At 37.1% G+C, this 20,507-nt stretch overlaps 1 protein-coding gene across 1 annotated transcript in view; it reads right to left on the bottom strand.

The window, feature by feature from the left end:
- Positions 1–6,529: 6,529 nt before the first annotated feature.
- The window catches only part of kntc1 (kinetochore associated 1), a 53,621-nt gene continuing 39,643 nt past the window's right edge, over positions 6,530–20,507 (bottom strand). The window contains exons 44-61 of the mRNA XM_053674455.1: positions 20,116–20,174; positions 19,414–19,630; positions 18,809–18,882; positions 18,151–18,361; positions 16,634–16,746; positions 16,413–16,468; positions 16,239–16,317; positions 15,499–15,623; positions 14,968–15,103; positions 14,724–14,819; positions 11,694–11,750; positions 11,004–11,058; positions 10,817–10,880; positions 10,485–10,614; positions 9,549–9,638; positions 9,295–9,453; positions 8,489–8,587; positions 6,530–6,661 (exon numbers count right to left, since the gene is read on the bottom strand). Of these exons, the coding sequence (XP_053530430.1) occupies positions 6,626–6,661; positions 8,489–8,587; positions 9,295–9,453; positions 9,549–9,638; positions 10,485–10,614; positions 10,817–10,880; positions 11,004–11,058; positions 11,694–11,750; positions 14,724–14,819; positions 14,968–15,103; positions 15,499–15,623; positions 16,239–16,317; positions 16,413–16,468; positions 16,634–16,746; positions 18,151–18,361; positions 18,809–18,882; positions 19,414–19,630; positions 20,116–20,174 (1,856 nt within the window). The 3' untranslated portion in view covers positions 6,530–6,625. The remainder of the gene's footprint in view (positions 6,662–8,488; positions 8,588–9,294; positions 9,454–9,548; positions 9,639–10,484; positions 10,615–10,816; positions 10,881–11,003; positions 11,059–11,693; positions 11,751–14,723; positions 14,820–14,967; positions 15,104–15,498; positions 15,624–16,238; positions 16,318–16,412; positions 16,469–16,633; positions 16,747–18,150; positions 18,362–18,808; positions 18,883–19,413; positions 19,631–20,115; positions 20,175–20,507) is intronic.

Genomic DNA, 20,507 nt, shown 5'->3' with positions numbered 1-20,507 from the left:
GCTAACACTTTACCCAGCAAGTGTGCACTACTCCCGTGAAGAAACGGGAGCAAGCCGTAATACACTTCTTGAATTCTTTCTTGCTCATTACTTACCTCTCTTTTCCTCCTAAAAAAGGGACAGAATAGTTCAGAGATTTTGAGAAAATATAAATTAGAAATTAAGTGTTTTTGTCACACAAACAACAGACATGCAGTCTCGCTGAAGATAATAAGGCTGGCGGCGTGGTTCACAGGTGACATATATATATATATATATATATATATATATATATATATATATATATATATATATATATATATATATTATATATATAATATATATATATATAATATATAATATATATATATATATATATATATATAATATATATATATAATATATATATATATATATATATATATATATATATATAAATATATATATATATATATATATATATATATATATATATATATATATATATATATATATATATATATAAAATCTTGCGACTCGCTTAATTGCCACGTCACCTGATCATGGCAGGCCTATAAGTAGAGGCATGATTTTACACAAGCTTCAGATACCGGTCACGCGCGCAAGGCGTTCCCATACTTTTATGCTAAATGCAACGTCGAAGTTCCCTTTGAAAGGGAACCGCATTTTACATATTATAACACCCATCCAACAACCCCACCATACCTGGCCCCAACAAAATAATCACAGCCAAAACCAAAAGAAAGTCTTTAAAAGTTAAGGACATTATATTTGTTGGGGCCAAACAAATATAATGTCACGAACAAAGAACAAACTGTTTATCAGGCTTGAAGTCAGTAGGGGCCTTTTCTCTTACTGGAAATTTTTGTTTTGGTAATTTTGTTGGTTATTTCAGCTTACTCTCCAAGTTGTTTTCACATTATGAACTTTTGATTATTGTGGGAAACATGGCTGTCTCCTTTGTTTTAAGGAGACTTTGTGTGTGTGTGTGTGTGTGTGTGTGTGTGTGTGTGTGTGTTTGGGGGATTGTTGGGGGGAGGAGGTCCCACTTCGGCTCTAATTGTCTATATATAGTCCTATGGTTTACTTTATTTAAATGGTTAGTAGTAATATGGATCCCAGCATAGCTGGGACAGGCACGCCTTTAAGATTTATTAGTTGGAACGTCAGAGGTATGGGTAATCCTGTCAAGAGATCTAAGGTTTTTATCCATTTGAAACGTTTAAACTCAGATATAGTATTTTTACAGGAGACTCTATTAAAGATCATCATAGGTTACACTGCCCTTGCGTGAGTCAAGTCTTCCACTCGAACTTTAATTCGAAGGCAAGAGGGGTCGCTATTTTAATTGGCAAAAGGTCACAGTTTTCCTCCATTAACGTTATTGCTGCTGTGAACGGTGTATATATTATAGTTGCTGGTACTCTAATGCAAAGACAGGTGTTGTTGGTAAATGTATACGCTCCAAACTTTGATGACGTGGAATTTGCTGACAGATTGTTGAGCAATCTCCCTTTCTTAAATACTCACCTGTTGATTTTGGGGGGAGATTTAAACTGTGTTTTTGACCCAAACTTAGATCGGTCTAATCCCCGTAATCTGAATCAATCTGCTACGTCTAAAACATTTTCCGATTTTATGTGTCAGAATGGTCTCGTTGATCCCCGGAGATCCCGTAACCCCTCTCTTAAAAAGTTTTCTTTCTTCTCCCAGGTGCATCGTTCCTATTCAATGATTGTTTTTTTTTTTTTTTTTTTTTATAGACAGTACTCTTGATCCTTGTGTAGTTTCTTCTGACTATCTGGGTAATGTAATTTCTGATCACGCGCCTCTACAATTAGCTATTCATCTTTCTATTTATAAACGTAGCCCACTGCCTTGGATAATTTAATATTCTTCTTTTGGCAGACAGTGAATTCTGTGAGTTCATTTCCACTTCTAATGATGACTTTCTTTTCTTCAATCAGAATGACTCCACCGCTTATTCATTGTTATGGGAGACACTTAAATCCTATATCAGAGGGCAGATTATTTCTTACTCCGCTCTCTGTAATAAAAAGCGCACTGCTCAGGTTAATTATCTGCAATCATTAACCTCGATCAGAGATGTGCATTGAACCCCTCTCCAGAACTTCTTAAAAAACGTCTCGACTTACAAGCAGAATTTAATCATATTTCGACTAAAGAGGCGGAACGCTTGTTGTCACATACTCGTGGTTCATATTATGAACATGGCGACAAGCCGAGTCGTTTACTGGCACATCAGCTACGGTGACAGGCTACTCCCCGTCTCATACCTAGTACTAAAAACACTTATAATATCGTCACTACAGATCCCATGGAAATTAATGCTACTTTTAAATCTTTTTTACTCTTCGCTTTATAAGTTCGAATTTCCTGCAGATAGTACTAAAGTAAATGCATTTCTTCAAAATCTTTGTAACCCTGTTATTGATACTGCTATGCAACTGGACTCCCCACTCTCTCGAAGAAATTTTAAATTCAGTTAAAACTATGCAATCTAACAAAGCTCCTGGCCCGGACGTGTTTCCAATTGAATTTTTTAAAACGTTTATTGTAAAATTAGCTCCATTGCTTTTATCTGTGTTCAACGAATCCTTGGAATGTGGGTCTTTGCCTCCAACTCTGACACAAGGAACGATAGCTCTCCCTCTTAAGGAGGGTAAATATCCATCCTCCTGTGGTTCCTATAGACCGCTGTCCCTGCTTAATGCAGATGTAAAGGTGTTGGCGAAAGTAATGGTATCTCGTTTAGAGAATGTACTCCCTTATATTATATCTGAGGAGCAGAACGGTTTTATAAAGGGACGTCAGTTGTTTTTCAATACCCGCTAACTCTTTAATATCATTTATTCAAAGCATTCGTCTGTGCTCCCTGAGGTTGTCATTTCTTTAGATGCTGAAAAAGCATTTGATAGGGTTGAGTGGGAGTATTTGTTTGCAGTCTTGAGGAGGTTCTGATTCGGGGATAAGTTTATTTCTTGGATTAGCCTCCTTTACTCATCCCCTAAAGCCAGGGTTCAGACAAACGATATTTATTCGGATTATTTTGCTCTGGACATGAGTGTCGCCAAGGTTGTCCTTTATCCTCTCTGCTTTTTTCTGTCGCTATCGAGCCTCTGTCTATCGTATTAAGATCTTCTCCCTTGTTTAAAGGAATAGTTCGATACGGTGTAGAATACAAATTGTCGCTATATGCTGATTTGTTATTGTATGTAACCGATCCTATTGCCTCTATGCCAGCTGTCTTGGGTGTTCTGGAGTCCTTTGGTGTTGTCTCTGGTTATAAATTAAATTTGGACAAAAGCAACTGTTTTCCCGTCAATACTGCAGCATTTTCTCTCCAACAGTCAGATCTACCTTTTCGATTTAGTCAGTCAGGGTTTAAATACCTAGGTATCAACATGACACGTTCTTTATCTAATTCTTTATTAGCTAATTTCACTCCCATTATCTCGAAGGTTAAATCCAACATTCGGAGTTGGGGTAACTTACCCCTTTCTCTAATTGGCAGGATCAGTGTCGTCAAAATGAATATATTACCGAAGTTTCTTTTCTTGTTCCAGCAAGTTCCTCTTTTTCTGCCAAAATCATTCTTCGATTCATTGGATAAGATAATTAGTACTTTTATTTGGGGCGGGAAGCCACCAAGGGTTAGTAAATCTTTATTGCGGAATGTAGACTTAGTGGAGGACTTGCATTACCCAATTTTCAATTCTATTACTAGGCTGTGCATATCCATAAACTCTGCTACTGGGTTAAATCTCCTGGATCTTCTTGTAGGGAATCCTCTTTACCTGCTTTACTTTATTCCTCTCTACCGACAAAACCCTCCCTATATACTGATAATCAAGTTGTCCTTAACACACTTAAGATTTGGTATCCATTTAGACGGCGCTTTAAATTTGTAGGTGCATCCTCTTTGGGTCCTTTAGACAACAACCACCTATGCCCTCCATTGTGTTTGGACTCTACATTTTCAGTGTGGTATGGCAAGGGCATTAAAACAAGTTAGAAATCTGTATGCAGATGGTGTGTTTGATAGCTTTGCCAATCTGTCATCTACTTATGACCTCCCTGTGACGCATCTCTTTCGTTATTTTCAAATTCGGAATTTTGTTTCTAGATGTTTTCCCAATTTTCCCTCTGCGCCTCCTGAACAGGCTTGGGAAAGCTTGTTTTCAAACAATCCACATCAGAGAGGAATGATTTCTAGGATTTATGATTTTATTCTGGCGCTAGGAGTGAGGCGAGAATGCGTGGGTAACGGAGTTAGGAGTACAGATAAGTGAGGAGTGTTGGGAACATGCTATAGGGAGCGTACAGTCTACCACTTCTTGTGCTCGTCTTGGACTTATACAGTTCAAAGTTTTACACAGAATCCATCTGTCCAAGTCGAGAGTTTCTGTAATATATCTAGGAAGTACCTTCCAGGAAGAAGCCCTAAGCGGCCATGCATTATTCCTTTTTTCTGTTGTTTTCTCGTGATTTTGACATGTCTTGAAAAAGACAGTTTATAGCCTAACATTAGCTTATGTTTATTAGATTATAGACTAAAACAGCTTTTGTTATGTCATGATCACGAGAAAATTAAATTGAGATCACAAGAAAACAACAGGGGGAAAAAAGTATAACGCATGGTCGCTTAGGGCTTCCATAATGGATCCCTACTAGTGTATTAAAAACACCACGGACACTCTAACGATGATGATGATAATGAACCAAACAGACTCTAAACCATTTACATGTAGATTATAAAATCGTAATATCATATGTGAATTATTATCAGAGCTTCATACAATAAAAAAAGTAATATTTTAACTTTAATATTTATATTTAAAATCACAATTCCGTATTGTCTAAGCTCCCCTACCATTAATAAAACAAAATACCCAACACACAATACATTCCTGGAGGTGAAGGGAAAATGTCTACATCATATTCTAAGGAAGCATGGTTGACAATTTTGTAAATTTTTTTTTTTTTAATGACATAGATGGTAAACTGGGACATGTAATTTCTCCTCAATGACACATTTAAAACATTGTTTATTTGTAGCATACATCTTTATTAAGGATCACAATAAAATAAAATTTTTTAAAAAAAGGTAGGGAAAGGTAGCGTAGATGGGACACCTGTGGCTCAGGTGGTAGAGCGGGTTGTCCACTAATCATAGGGTTAGCGGTTCAATTCCCGGCCCACATGACTCCACATACTGAAGTGTCCTTGGGCAAGACATTGAACCTCAAGTTGCCCCTGATGGCAGGGTAGCGCCTTGCATGGCAGCTCTGCTACCATTGGTGTGTGTGTTTGAGAATGGGTGAATGACAGTGTATATCAATATCTATAATCTATATAAGTGCAACAAAAGACTAAATAACACTTTACAATACATTTCTTGTAATAGCAGAACAACATGATGGTCCCAATTAACCTAAATTCATTGACCTGGTTACTAAGAACCAGTTTTAGAAAAATAAAGCCAAAATTTTTTATCTTTACATGATTTTACAGTACAATTAAATTGTTTATGTTGGAGTTAATAGAGTCTTTAAAACGACTCCTTTGCAGTACAGTTTAGTGAAAAATCATTTCTTTGATTAACAAAGAAAACATGATAGGCTGTCATAGCTTCTTTATTTTCTTTTCATTTTAAGTATAAAATCTAACAAATCTTCTGCCGCATCCTTTTAAATATAGATAGGACTGAACATGTAAAATTTCATGAATACAGGTTCTGGAACCTGAGATTGTTTTGTTTAGGAAAAAAGAAAGATTTTGAGGGAAGTGGTTTTAAAAAATACAATGTGGTTTAATGGGCTTCCATTCTAGCTAGTGTGGTTTAGATATTATAATTGTGCGATGTGGGCACAGCTTAAAGGTCTCCTCAAAGTTGCAGATGATGCAGTAAATCCGAGGGGAGAAAAACACTGAAATAAAGACTTTTCTGAAGAATAAACAAATAAAACTAAAGAATAATAATTACCACAATTGTATAGATCTATAAAAATGATTAATTAACCATATAACTAAAATTTTTGCATGTCCTCAAAACTGCAAGTATGTTTGAAGTGACCCTAATGAAAATAATGAAACCGTGCTAAAGATGTTTTTTTTTTTCTCCACCTTTCAATTTGAGCGAATACTGCCAAATAATGCTATCAGTGATGAACATTTATTAGTGGATTTGTCTGTTCACGATCTCTTCCCTTTTTCTTTACTCACCTTCATACAGCAGTACTGCATGTAGATTCTGACCTATCCTCTCTAGCTTACAACCATGGTCTGAGCAGCAATTTTCCTGTCCTCCAAAGCAGTGATAGAAGAAAATAAGAAGAGAAATAAATGGAGTCCAAGTTTAATCTCTGGTTAATGTAAGAAAGTATTCTATTTTTATGTTCATATTTCTGTGCAGTTTACAGCACAGAAGGAAGTAGAAAAGAGCAAATCTGCTAAAAGATTAATGAGGACCTCATAGACAAAATATTTTTCACTGATATACTGAAGTGAGAATAAAATTCAAACAGTATCAGACCAACATACACATTTTTATTTAACAGTCTTTTCTATACAAGTGCAAATATATAGTTTGGCTTTCATATCGGATAAGAAATAATGACTGGTATCAACGCCGGGATCCCATTGCTTGCACCAAAAATTCCTGAAATTGGAAAGAAGAAAAATACATTCTTTACATATTCAGATTATGCTCACAGAAAATCAATACGTTTACATGGACAACAATAGTCCTATAATAACCCGATTAATACAATACTCTGATTAAGAACTGGCGTGTAAACAGTGATTACTGATGACGTTAATCCGATTAAAGTCATACTCGAAGTAAACACAAGTCGAATTAAGACGTGTGGAGTATTCCTGTTTTAGTCGCATTATCAACATGCATTACAAACATGTGCACACCTTACTCACACTATTAATGTCGTGTGGAGTTTTCACATCATTTTTCGACAGGTCACATACACACACAGCAGTGTTCAACCATTTGATGGCAAACAAGAGAGCACGGCTGTGTCAGAAACTGCGTACTTACCTGCTCTATAGAAATACATGTATTTCGGCTACTATATAGTACAGCATGGGTGTCAAACTCATTTTAGTTCAGGGGCCACATACAGCCTAATTAGATGTCAAGTGGGCCAGGCCAGTAAAATCATAGCATATTATCTATAAATAACAATAAGTCCATGTTCTTTGCTTTCGTGCAAAGAAGTAAAAGCACATTAGTAAAATCTTCATATTTAATGAAATATCCTTTCATAAAACATATCATGAACAACCTCAAATTTCTTAAGACAAACATGTGCAATTTGCTTCTGATTTTCATATACATGTGTGCATTACAACTGGTCACAGTGTTTGTGTAAATGCAAAAAAACTAAGTCACAGGTATTTGGAACTGAAAAATATAGTATTGCACTTTAAAATTTATGGCATTGCATCAACAATAGGATTCCACCAAACCAAACTCTTGCAGTGAAGCTGTTGACTAACATTAAATTGCACATTTTTAAACTATTACCCATTCATCTCTGTGAATAAATAGGAAGCGGTCCATTTTTCTTGGAAAACTCTACACTCTGTATTCACTTTTCTACTTTTTGACAAAGACATTTTGGCTAATGAGGGTGTTGGGGCACGTAGAAAATAGGGTAGACTACACCGTAATAACAAACAGAAGAAGGCGCATTGCTGCCATCTGCTGTTCGGTATCAGAGTTGTGCTGCGTCTTCTACTCTGAGTAAAACAGTGCGCCCCTAGCGGATAATTTAGGAATAGCATGTCTTTTATGCATTTTTCACTTACAAAATTCGTCCTGCGGGCCAGATTGAACCCCCTAGCGGGCCGGGTTTGGCCTGCGTGCCGTACGTCTGACACCCCTGATATAGGAGGTAAGTACGCGGTTTGGGACGCAGCCCACGGCTTCAAGCAGTCGTCTATTTGCACGTATAGCATGACAAATAATTTAATGCACTTTAAGCTTCCGTGAAATAAAAAATGAAACACCCAAAACTGAATACAGTTCCATAACAAATATGAACTGTATGTCGATACGTGAAATTCTGTAGGGAACATCGGACGGCGTGACATAATGACGTGTGCAGTTAATCGATCTATGTTCTATAACATGTAAAACGGGAACATGATAGGAATATTCTAAAAGCAACTCATATAAACACCTTAATCACAGTATTATACATCTTATTCAGTCAATAATTAGATTACTACTGTCCATCAAATGTAGTCACTGTTATAATACAGAAAGTCTGTTCACTACAGCATGTCAAAGTTATGAATTTAGGAAGACTTTACATACACCCAAATACATTCTTCCAGTGTGAGTTATGTTCAAGCCCATATTAAACTTTCCCAGTAGTTTAATCCTAAATCACACAATCCCTCATGTGTGATGCACATGAAGCCAGTGATGGTGTTTTAAACACTACTTTGTTTGTTTTTCCATTACCTTAATGGGGTCAGAACAAACAGGGCTTCCTGTGCTCTTTTCTCCCGCTTTCAGCTCGCTGTATCTCACATATTCCTGAGCAAGAAAAATGGCCTCTTCCTTCCTATTAGTACAGAAACCAAAAAACAATGTGATAAGCCAGAATAAACCACAACAGGGCATGCTGTTATAGGAAAATAATCAACATGGTAGATGTGCTGTGACCCAACACGAAGCAAAGTTCTAACGATCAAAGTTGTGTGCACATTCCAGGTCTCTTATTCACAAGATCTTCATACCGAACACCGTTTGTCTTTTCTCTTCCACGCCTAATAATCATACTATCAGCTGTCACCCAGAAAGGGTTTCCTTTTTGAATCGGCTTCCTCTAAAGGTTTCTTTGTTTGTTTCGTGTTGTTCCAGGGAGTTTCCTTTGTCACGGTCACCTCTGCTTTGTTAATTAGGGATTTAATTTTACATCTGGATTTCTGTAAAGCTGCTTTCTAGCAATGTCTTTTGTTAGAAGTGATGTATAGAAATGAAACCAAAGTGAATTGAATGTTAAATTATCATGAAATAGAATATCATGTTATTGATATTCTACTGACTGTTGTAAACTCAGATGCATGATTCAAAATTTGAGACATATATAAACATTTATAAAAGTTTTTTGTGAAATGAAAACATGTTGGTGCTCATAAAATATGGTGTTTCTCAAAAAGTAGTGTGATTACTTGCTTTTAAATTAGCTATCATTTAAGCAGTCTGGAACAAAGTCTAACTCAAAAACTGTGAGGTCAGCATGAAAACTGAGATTTAGGAGTGACTTGCCTGTTCTGATTGTTCAGGTAGTTAACCATGTCCTCCACCTGATCAGACCGAGCCTTTAATATCAAATGCTTCGTGAGGAGCCGGAAGTGCTCGCTCGCCATCAAGCACTGGTAGCGACCATTTTTAAAAAGGAACGTCAGCACAGTGTCCCTAATCTGCAAACAATGACAAAGTGGTCAGGAAGACCACCAATAATGAGATAACAATAGGAAACACACACATTTCTGTAAAGAAAAGCAGACTGAGAAACCTGAGAAGGAAAGCCTGCTAGTTCTCCCGTGATCATACTTTCCACCAGCTGATCCAGGATGACCGTCGGATTACAGGACAGCAGTAAGGTCTGATTCAGAAATTAGGAAACAATGGACATTAAGTTTCCCTGCATTTCAATTTTAAAGTGTTAATTCACTGTACATTTGTATACAAGTGTGTGTATATGTGTTTAGCCTTTACATCATCATGCTCACTTACTAATTACCTATCCAAATTCAATTTGATTAAGGATTAAAACACTTTGGGATGTGCTGTTATAGGATAATATTCAACGACAGGAGTTGTGATGCAGCCCAATGTGAGAGAGTTACTGTTATCATGTTGATTCTTTTTTTTATAGTAACAGGATGTCCTGTACTATTTTATTCCTCTTATTCCACAGCAATTTTCCAACTACACATAAAATTTATTTGTTAATAGTTGTTTAATGTTGTGGAGCATCCACAAAACAGGTAAGTTTCTTATAACTTCCATTACAACAGACAAACAGAAGTTAAAGCAGCCATGATACGTCACTCACTCACCATCCTCAAATTAGTTCTCTCTCAAAGTTTATAAAACAAAACACAAAAAAGAATTTTTGTCATGTTACCGAAAAAGTCACACCTGTCCTGAAGACCCATGTCTGAAAACTTAATTATAGCTTCGCCCGGGTATTACAAAGCAGTGACACTGGAGACTCTTTCCAAAAAAGCTCAAATAAATGTATCCTTACAGAAAAACTCACCATATCAAGAATTATAAACATCTACTATACAAGTCCCTGGGTTAGTTGTTACTATAGAAATGATTAATCAATACCTTCGACTAATACACTAATACTAAAAAGGAAAACTTGTGTGACCAATAAGCAGGGCAATATTCTGTGATGTGTAAATTCCCACAAAGTTTTTGAGACACACGATGAGCTCACCTGGATTTGTTGTTCCCTCTTTTTGGAGCAGGGGATGAGTAAGAGCGTGCCGAGAGAATAGGCCATCAAGTTAAACTGGGCAAAGCGCTTGGCAATGCCAATGAGATCCAGATTCAACAGAAAAGGGCATCTGATCACACAAAAACACAAGCAAACACCATTACAGCTTGTTCATACCTAAATAACACAAATAACACCCTTAACACACAAATGAATAAAGATTTGGGATTCACATTCCATAAAAATGTAATTATTACAACTAGGAAGGAAGCACAAACATATTATAGAAAGCCGCTTTGTTTACTGCATCGTTGTGTAGAAAGAAAACCTACTTTAGCAGAAGAACAAATGTCTTATAGAGAGTAGCTTGTTGATGTGGACTCAGAGGAAGAGATGCTGTAAAATATAACAAGACATTTAGTTTACACACCATAGTTATCCGCACCAAAATCTTACCAACTGTCCATCTCATTTCAGTTTTTATATACAAGCAATTTATACAGAAAGTCATCAATTTACCAGTCATAAAAGGGGCTAGAATCACACTGCGCCAGGTTCTGGAGAAACTTGGAACCTGAAGAAAAATTTGACATGACTACAAGTGAAAGTTTTTAAAAAATATTTTTAAATGACTTAATTTATCAGGTGTTTTTCTTAATTCATGCATACAGTGCAGTGGTGGACAAAAATGATCAATTCATTAAGTACTCCACCGGGCAAGTAAAATTATTTAAGCTTTTATTTTGATCAGAGTTTTCCACATACCTGCATGTTCCTGATTGTTCTGCCTGGCATAATCTGACATGTGTAATGCAGCAGGCTGAGAGACTCAGAACCAGCAGTGCATGCAACAGTTACAGCATCCAGGTGCATCACATCACCATGAACTGCATTTTGTTTACATATAGATAATAAGTAAAAAAATAATAGTAATAAAAAAAAAAAAAACACAACCTCTGCTTTGCAAGTCAATAGATTCTTTCTTTCTCTGGTCGTTACGTTAGAAAAGACATTTGTGAAGCTAGCCGACCATTCTGCACCTATGAATAAAAAAACTAATAGCCCGGGCATGTAATCACTGATTTGTCCACCCCTGCAGTGTACCTGGAGTGTTGGACACTGGCAATTAAAAACACAACACACTGAAAAAAATATATATATATATATATTTGTATATTAAAACACACTGTGACAGAAATAAGTGATTACCTCTAAAAGGCTGGGCACTGCTCGAAGAGTTTCCAGAATCTTCTGCAAGTAGTTGATCTACACAGGGACCAGGAGTTTACATGATTAAGAAAACTGATTAACCAGCAATAAAATGAAGACTTCACTTGAACCTTCTTGCACAATATGGTTTTAATTTGATGCCTCTCAGGAAAGTGGACAGGACCAGTTAATGCCAGGAATTCACAGTTTATCACTTCGGAGGTGTTGCTCAATAACCACGTGGACATTGCTGAAGGATGTGCATATGGTCAGCTTTATTGTCTCACACAAATAACAAAGTCCCACAAAATTTTTAAATGAGCAAATTGCTTTGAACACATTTCAACAACCACCTCCTGTTAATTAATAGATAGATTATAAGGGTGCTTGTATCTTCAACATCAACTTTTCTTTGAGGTTTTTGAAGATAAAATTGAGTAAATCATTTTTAGCGGTCTTAAGTGACCGCCATGAAGCTGCCCCCAGAACTTTAAAGGAAATTTAATAATGTTTAATTTGTTTCTGCTACAGAGAATATTTCTTGTACTGGTAAACCACACTTTCTAGTTCATAGCAGCACAGAACTAAAAGTTAATAGAAGTAATGGTAGAACAGGCTGAAAGGGCTGGCGGAGGTCTGAAAGACATAATCTGAGATTTGGAGATTTCTGAGATACATGGAAATCCAACAAGAAGCCTTTTGAAGTATCTATTTCTCTGCATATATATGACCTAAAACATCATAAGATTTTCACACCAGTCCTAAAAGTAGATAAAGAGAACCCATTTAAACAATTGAGACAACAATATTATACTTGGTCAGTTATTTATTGAGGAAAATAATCCAATATTACCTATGTGAGCGGTAAAAGTATGTGAACCTTTGCTTTCAGTATCTGGTGTGATCCCCTCGTGCAGCAATAATAGTAACTAAATGTTTACGGTAACTGTTGATCAGTCCTGCACATCGGCTTGGAGGAACTTTAGCCCATTACTCAGTACAGAACAGCTTCAACCCTGGGATATTAGTGGGTTTCTGCTTGCTTCAGGTCCTTCCACAACATTTCTATTGGATTAAGATCAGAACTTTGAATTGGCCATTCCAAAACATTAACTTAATTCTTCTTTAACCATTCTTTGGAATGACATGTGTACTTAGGGTCACTGTCTTGCTGCATGACCTACTCTCTCTTGAGATTCAGTTCACAGACAGCTGTCCTGACATTTTCCTTTAGAAATTGCTGGTATCCTTCAGAATTCATTGTTCCATCAATGATGGAAAGCTGTCCTGGCCCAGATGCAGCAAAACAGACCCAAACCATGATACTACCATCACCATGTTTCACAGATGGGATAAGATTCCTATCCTGGAATGCAGTTGTAACGGCCCAGTCTAGGTTAGGCCGCACAGAGCAACAAGCTTGGGATTCAATGGGATTGACCTTTAAAAAAGAGGGAGCCAGGAATAACACAGAGTTGTTCCAAAAAGTAGTGGTATATTGTAACACACAATTATATACATATAACTGTACAAATTAACCAAACCAGGCGTAACTTCAGGGTGGGCCAAGGCCAAAAGAATAAACTATAAAAAATAAACTATAGAAAATAATTCTATAGTTAGGTAGCTAGCTTACCTAAAAGGAAAATAACAAGGAAAATACAAATACTTCCTGAACTACCTAAGTCAAAAACAGAGACAAAAGGACCTTCCCCAAAAGAAATGGCAGCCACACCCCTACTGCCAGTGAACCAAGTGCAAAATATAGACAGTGGTGAAGAGTATACACAAACAGATGCAGGGAAAACCAAACTCAATGTCAAAAACCAGGCAAGAGTCAAAACCAGAACAGCAGTCAGAATACAGAATTTGATAGCCACAAGGGCAAGCAACATGAACCAAACAATCTCCTAACAACAAATGACACACAACCACCTCCAACATCCCACACCATTCTCACTCCTCTTCCTCTTTATATATGGTCATCAATCAGTGATGTCATCCTGGGAGGCGGGAGCAAGGTAGGCTAGGGCAGGATGGAAACTCTGGGAGGGAGTACAGACATGCACACAAAATGTGGCACAGTACACAAAAAAAAAAAATTCCCATCCCAAAGACAGCGGGTTGTAACACAGTCTTGTCCTTTTTGCAAACATAACATAATTTAAACCCAAAATTCTATTTTGGTCTCATCCATCCACAAAACATTTTTCCAATAGCCTTCTGGTTTGTCCACATGATTGTTAATAAACTGTAGAAGGACAGAAATGTTCTGTTTGGAGAGCAGTGGCTTTCTCCTTGCAATCCTGCCATGCACACCTTTGTTGTTCTCTTGATGGTGGACTCATGAACATTAGCCAATGTGAAAGGGCCTTTAGTTGCCAAGAAGTTACCCTGGGTTCCTTGGTGACCTCGCGGACTATTACACGTCTTCCTTTTGGGGAGATCTTTATTGGACCCTACTCCAGGGGAGGGTAACAATGGTCATGAATTTCCTCCATTTGTATACAATCTGTCTGACTGTGGATTGGTGGAGTCCAAACTCTTTAGAGATGGTTTTGTAACCTTTTCCAGACTGATCAGCATCAACAACCCTTTTTCTGAGATCCTCAGAAATCTCCTTTTTTCGTGCCATGATACACTTCCACAAACATGTTGTGAAGATCAGACTTTGAGAGATCCCTGTTCTTTAAATAAAACAGGGTGCTCACTCACACCTGATCACTCACCCTCAAATTAACTGCTAAGCCTAAATGTTCACATACTTTTGCCACTCACAGACATGTAATATTGGATCATTTTCCTTAATAAATAACTGACCAAGTATAATATTGTTGTCTCATTTATTTAAATGGGTTCTCTTTATCTACTTTAGGACTTGTGTGAAAATCTGATGATGCTTTAAGGTCATATTTATGCAGATATAAAGAAAAGCCCGTTCACTGTACACATATTACCAGTAACCAGCGTTTTTCAAAATAAAATCTTATCGCTTGATAGTAGTAAACTCTGTAAACAAAGTTGGCATACCATATTAAACACCAGTAGTTTCTGCAACACACCGCTCCATAGCTGTGTATCGTACACCTCATACTCCAAACACAAATCTGCTACTAGACGCACAGCCTACACACACATACAGTAAAGACAAACTTTGTTTGATTATAAAATTATGTTATTATTATTATAGACTTCAATAGAGAAGCCCTTGCAATTAGTCTTTTTCCCTGAATCTGTACTAAAATATGATGGGAAGAAAATGAGGCATCTCTACCTGAGGTTCGTTGTTGTGGTTCTTCCATAAGCCCTTAATCATTCCCTCTTTAGGGCTACTGAGAAACCTTTCCAGACTGTAGGGAATGTTGAGGGCCTCCAGTTGAGAGAGGTAGACGTAGCACTTCAAGTAATACCTGTGACGGAAGAAATCACAGCATTTGCCAGGAGAGAAAATTTTAAGACCTGCAAAAACATTTTGGATAATATAAATACTGACACATATCAGGCAATCTAACATTTAAAGGGTGTTTAAAGGAACATTCTGTTTTTACAGAAATTATTTTGGCACGATAAATGTCTTTGTTAGCTACATTCATCTTATAGCTCCAGTGTGAAACTGAAGACGTAAACTTTGCATATTGACTGGGCTAAATGGACAACGTTGCTCTTTTAACAAAGTTAAACCCTTATTAAGCTTGTTCAACTATTTCTTTTTTTAAATGCAGAAATTAATGCATTTAAGAAATTGTCTAAGACATAATTTACAGAACATAAGACGTTCCTCAGTTTCAAAAATCTTTGCACATACTTGACTTTATCTCTGGGTGTGTGAGACAGAGCCTCCAGTGTGGCCGAGTCTACAAGGTGAATGAGGCAGAGCAGTGCACGGCTGCGGTGCTCAAAGGTCAGTCTGAGACCGGATCCTCCTAACAGCTGAGAAAAGAACACAAAAAACAAAAAGAGACTAATGTACTCATTCTAAAACATTATCATTTCTATTGTAATAACTTATACAGGGAATTCTAAAAGAAGTCTACTGATTATTCAGACTAGATTCTGCAGCCCTAAACATGAGTCATATGAAATGTCAGACAGATAAAGTTTAGTATTAATTTAATAAATCATTGTGTTTTTTGTTTTTCTTTAAAAAAGTTAAGTTAGGTTAGGTATTACACACCAGTGAAATGTGTCAAGTCTGATACGTAACGCTTAGTTTTCCAGATATGCTTTCCTTTTATGGGATGAGTTGTATGGGATGAGTCATATGAATGAATACTGAAGTTCATTCAGTAAATGAAAGGTTCGCTTACAAATTAACATGACGATAAACTGCTGTCCATCAGAAATTTTAGGAGGCAGGTATCCATGTATATGGGCTTGGATGGAAGGTAGGATGAAGGAGTTAAAAATAATAATAATAATTACAGTGGTACTGTACATCTAAACTTTAGAGCTTCGATTTTACCCTCTGGCCCTTTAAATTACATTAATACTGAATAAAATTGGAAGAAATCATATTCATGCTGAAGCTACAGGCATATAATTTACCCATGTCTCTGCACTCAGGATGGGACTGAGCAGACGTGCCCTCATATCCATGGGGTGCATCTGCAGCAAATACACCACTCTGTATAACAGCACAAAAAAAATTGTGGCATATAAAAAACTTTTTTTTGATGGGAAAAAGAGCTGTGAAGTATAATGGAGGAGTGTTTAGTTCACCTCATGAGATCAGGATCCTCAGTAAGATCAGTCACAGAGTCCTGGTACTGGATGTCCTGTAGTGATATAAACACAGTTATTAATAATCACTCAATAATCTGCGCAAATATGTTTTTTTTTTAAAGCTTATTAGTTGCTTTGTTTGATAAGATGCATTGAGAATTATTCTGCAGTTTTTAGTCAGCATTTAAAGTGCCTGCACATGTTTGAAAACCTTTTACCTTGCCATTTGTCTGCCCTGTTTTGCAAAGCCACTTCTCTAGAAGGATATTACGGATCTTGAGAAGGTCCACACCGTTAATGGATGAGATCTCTTTAGCCACTGCGTGAATGTCTGGTCAAGCGAACAAAAGTGGCACAGAAAACATGTGATGAGTAAATGCTGTTGTTAAAAACTGTTTTAAACAGCCTTTTGTTATACATCCTAGGGCCAGGGGTCGACCGATAGTGGATTTTACTGATACCGATAACTAAGTCGGGAAGAAGTTTTTTAAAACTGATACTGAATGAAAACAACACTCAAAGTAAAATATTCCTGAACTGATCACATGGTACTGACTGTACCATGAAAATGTACTGCACTTTTTAAAATGAAATAAATATATAAATATTAATATATATTAACTATTAATAAATGTTAATTTAATGTAGCACTCCAAATAAAGAAAAATAGAGACATCCAAAATGAATTAAAAAACACTTCAAATAACACAACAAAGTTAGTTTTCATTTTTCCTCTAGAGGCTGCTCTCATGCTGCATAATGACATCGGATCCTTCTCAGCTGTAGTAGAGCTTTACCAAAGGCCTGCATGATTCTTAATTAGAGCTGCAACAACTAATCGATAAAATCGATAATAATCGATTATGAAAATAGTTAATAATCGATTATGAAAATTGTTGTCAACGAATCTCATTATCGATTAGTTGGTCTGCATGTGGGACGGGGTATATTTACTCATTACGTTACTTCTGTTCCAAAAACACGCTTCGCAGAGTAAATACTAAAGTTGTGTCCCAAATAAAGTACTCTGCACTGCATACTCTACCATGTAGTGTATGAATTTTAGAAAGGTAATATCATCTAAAATAGAACACTAGCGTTTTTTTTTACTAACCGGAAGTATAAGCCGCTTCCTAGTCAGTGATGCATGACGTCATACGCATGTCATGCGACACTTCTAGCTTTAGCCAGATACCCAGAATCAGACAATGACTTTCTTCAGTTTACTGTTTGTCAAAGTTACCTTTAATTCCCAACATGACCTCAGTCACCATCAGACGGAGGCGAAATCGTCACGTGACTGAGGAAGAAAGTGTGCGACCTCCAAGCCCTCTAAGCCAGAGAAGCGTTTTATATTAAACACTATGGAGAAGATCGAACTTTATAAAGCGGAGTTTGGGCAGCACGGAAGCACGAGAGTGATGTGGTTGCAAGTTGCTTAAAAGGTTTAATTTAAGTTTATTGTCATTATATGCTGTATCAGTGTAACTTCTGTTGTTTAATATAACGGAAGTGATGTGTTAGTAATGAGGCCGCGTTTTGCTCCTCATGCAGACGCGGTGATGCACAGTGGGAGTGCAAGTAAGACCTGTAATGTCCAATTAAAACACTATGATCAAAAGTAAAACAATATGTCTAAAGGCAGCAAGTATCAGAAACCATAAGGTGCAGTGAAAGGGAGGTTTTATTATTGATTTAGGAGTGGAGTTTAATTCAGTGCTTTTTGTGCTCTCACCAGGGTAGGTCTGTCCAGCAGGACTCTTCATGCGCTCCACCACTGAGCTGTGCTCAAACAGAGCCACTATGAGACGGCTGGGTAGTCCCGCGAGCTTCAGCAGCTCGGGGCTGTCCAGCTGAAAAGACATGAGCACGTTCTCTGTGGCTGACCGCTGATACTGCAGCTGCAGCTTCGAGGTGAACATCTCTCCCCTTGTCCGTAGCTCCTCCTACACACACACACACACACACAGAGCCAGGACAGGGAAAAAAAAAAATTCATAAACCGGTGCATTCAATAGATCATAAAGTAAGTAGTGTCATTCATGCAGCATTAAATATATACGCTGTATAGAAAATATAAAACGTCGCCTAATATTTTTGTGATATTTGTTTGTTGACAAAAGAGCCTCACTGTAAATGCAACAGGATAGCAAAAGAAAAAACAAAGCAGCGATAGGTTATATTAAAGCGCGGAATAAAACTAAGACAAACCTGTATTCATGGAAATGACATGACTTTAAGGCTTAAAGCTAATTGGAAAAACAGTTTGGTCAATGGGAAGGAAAGAAATTGCAAAATTTGTTTATAAACAACTAATGATTCCTCTATAATAAAAAAAATTCATACATATACAGATTTATTTTATAAAGCATCTTATTCCTATGGTAACAAACCTGCAGCATATCGGACTTCAGCAATTTGTGTACGAGGTCCAAGCTGAATTTCAAAAACATGGTTTTCTCTGCACCTGTAAGCAAAGCAGCAGGGCAAATTTGTATATTTATAATAAATAATTCACGATAGTGCTTATTTGGTATAACGAGCCTAAGATTTAAAATCATTAAAAGCATACTCAAAACTAATCAGAGCTCTGATCATAAAAGTGGTCAGTGGAAATGTCTTCACACTGAGAACCTCCTGATGGAAACAGAAAACTTATGAACTCATTTTTTCTTTATTTCTTTTCCCAAATCTGATGTGGTCAAATAATAAAGTTCGTTAGCTAGACCACAGGGTAAATAAAATTTCCAACGTGCTGCTCAGTCCGATGTTTAGCGCAGAAAACTCACTGACTAGGCTAAAAAGTGGTAGCTAAAGTAATTTGATAAAAGTATTGCGAGTTAGTTAGCTAGTTAAGTGCATTAAACCAGGTTAAAAAAATAAAACAAGAGTATACAATCATTATCCCTTTTCACTATAGTTACAGTGCCGTGAAGTTAGTAAGCAAGTAAATGTAAGGAAGTTCTCATACGAGGGATTTCGGAGCCACTGGACCGACCTGCAGGAAGATCCTGAGAGATTTTGTGCATGGTGGCTGCAGCCAGTTCCAGGTTCTGAATGCAGAGAGCGTGTTTAAATATGTTCTGTATCACAGCGTTTGTGTCTTTGCTGGGGCCGTGGCCCTGAGAGTGATTCATCTGGTCCAGCAGCAAAGGCATCAGCTTGTTCTTGAACACATGATTCACTGTCAGGATGTAAAGCTTATCCAGGTTAACCTGCGCGAAAGGGGGTGGGGGGGGGGGGGGAACAGGAACACACCTGAAGTATCATGAGAACATATACACACTGAGCTGACAGTTTATTAGGTGGCACCTATACTCATTTATTATTTTCTTAGTTACACTACTATGAGTCATAGACTGCAGCACACATTTCCATATCAGTGTCTGTGGGGTGTGATGTGGCATGATGTGTGTTTTATTTATTAGTTTTTTTAAAGATGTTCTAGACAAGTAGCTGGATTTTACGCCTATGAATAACGTCTGTTAGAGATGCGTTGCATTACAGATCAAACCCCTCTGAAATGCCATTTGTGTAAGCAGACACGGTCTTGTTCTTATTATTCAGAACAGTAGTAAACAAGCAAAATTGAACCGAGGTTGTCGGAATGAACTAAGACGACATTTCGAACCATTAGCTATGTCTAGACTGTAATTTACACGTGCTGATTTTGTCCCCCTCTCTGATTATTGTGTTTCACCTTCATGAGTTTGGATATGAGCAGCAATGTGGGCAATGTCTCCTCGTTCAGCTCAGGCGCTGGAAAAAGACACACAGTAGAGAAAAACTGAGCAAAGGCACAAAAGATAAACAAACAAGGCACAGTCACCATTTATTTAACACAAAAGTGGGTACAAAACAATTCTAATGTAAAAGTATAAAAATGGCCATTAGGACACAGTTCAATTATGTGACTATATTAGCAGATTATTATGAATTAATGCAATTGCTTCATTCTGATCAATTTCTTTTTGATTTATTCATTTTAAGGTATCCTGAAATGACAGCTGAAATGCAATGGTGTGCATCCACTATGGTTTTTGAATGGAAATAAATGTCTAATTTATCACAAAAAAAAGTTAAAGGACAATA

The sequence above is a fragment of the Ictalurus punctatus genome, chromosome 22 (genome assembly GCF_001660625.3).
Source record: "Ictalurus punctatus breed USDA103 chromosome 22, Coco_2.0, whole genome shotgun sequence".
Classification (NCBI taxonomy): domain Eukaryota; kingdom Metazoa; phylum Chordata; class Actinopteri; order Siluriformes; family Ictaluridae; genus Ictalurus; species Ictalurus punctatus.
Note: the sequence above shows the minus strand (reverse complement) of the source record. Positions and strands in the feature narration are given on the sequence as shown.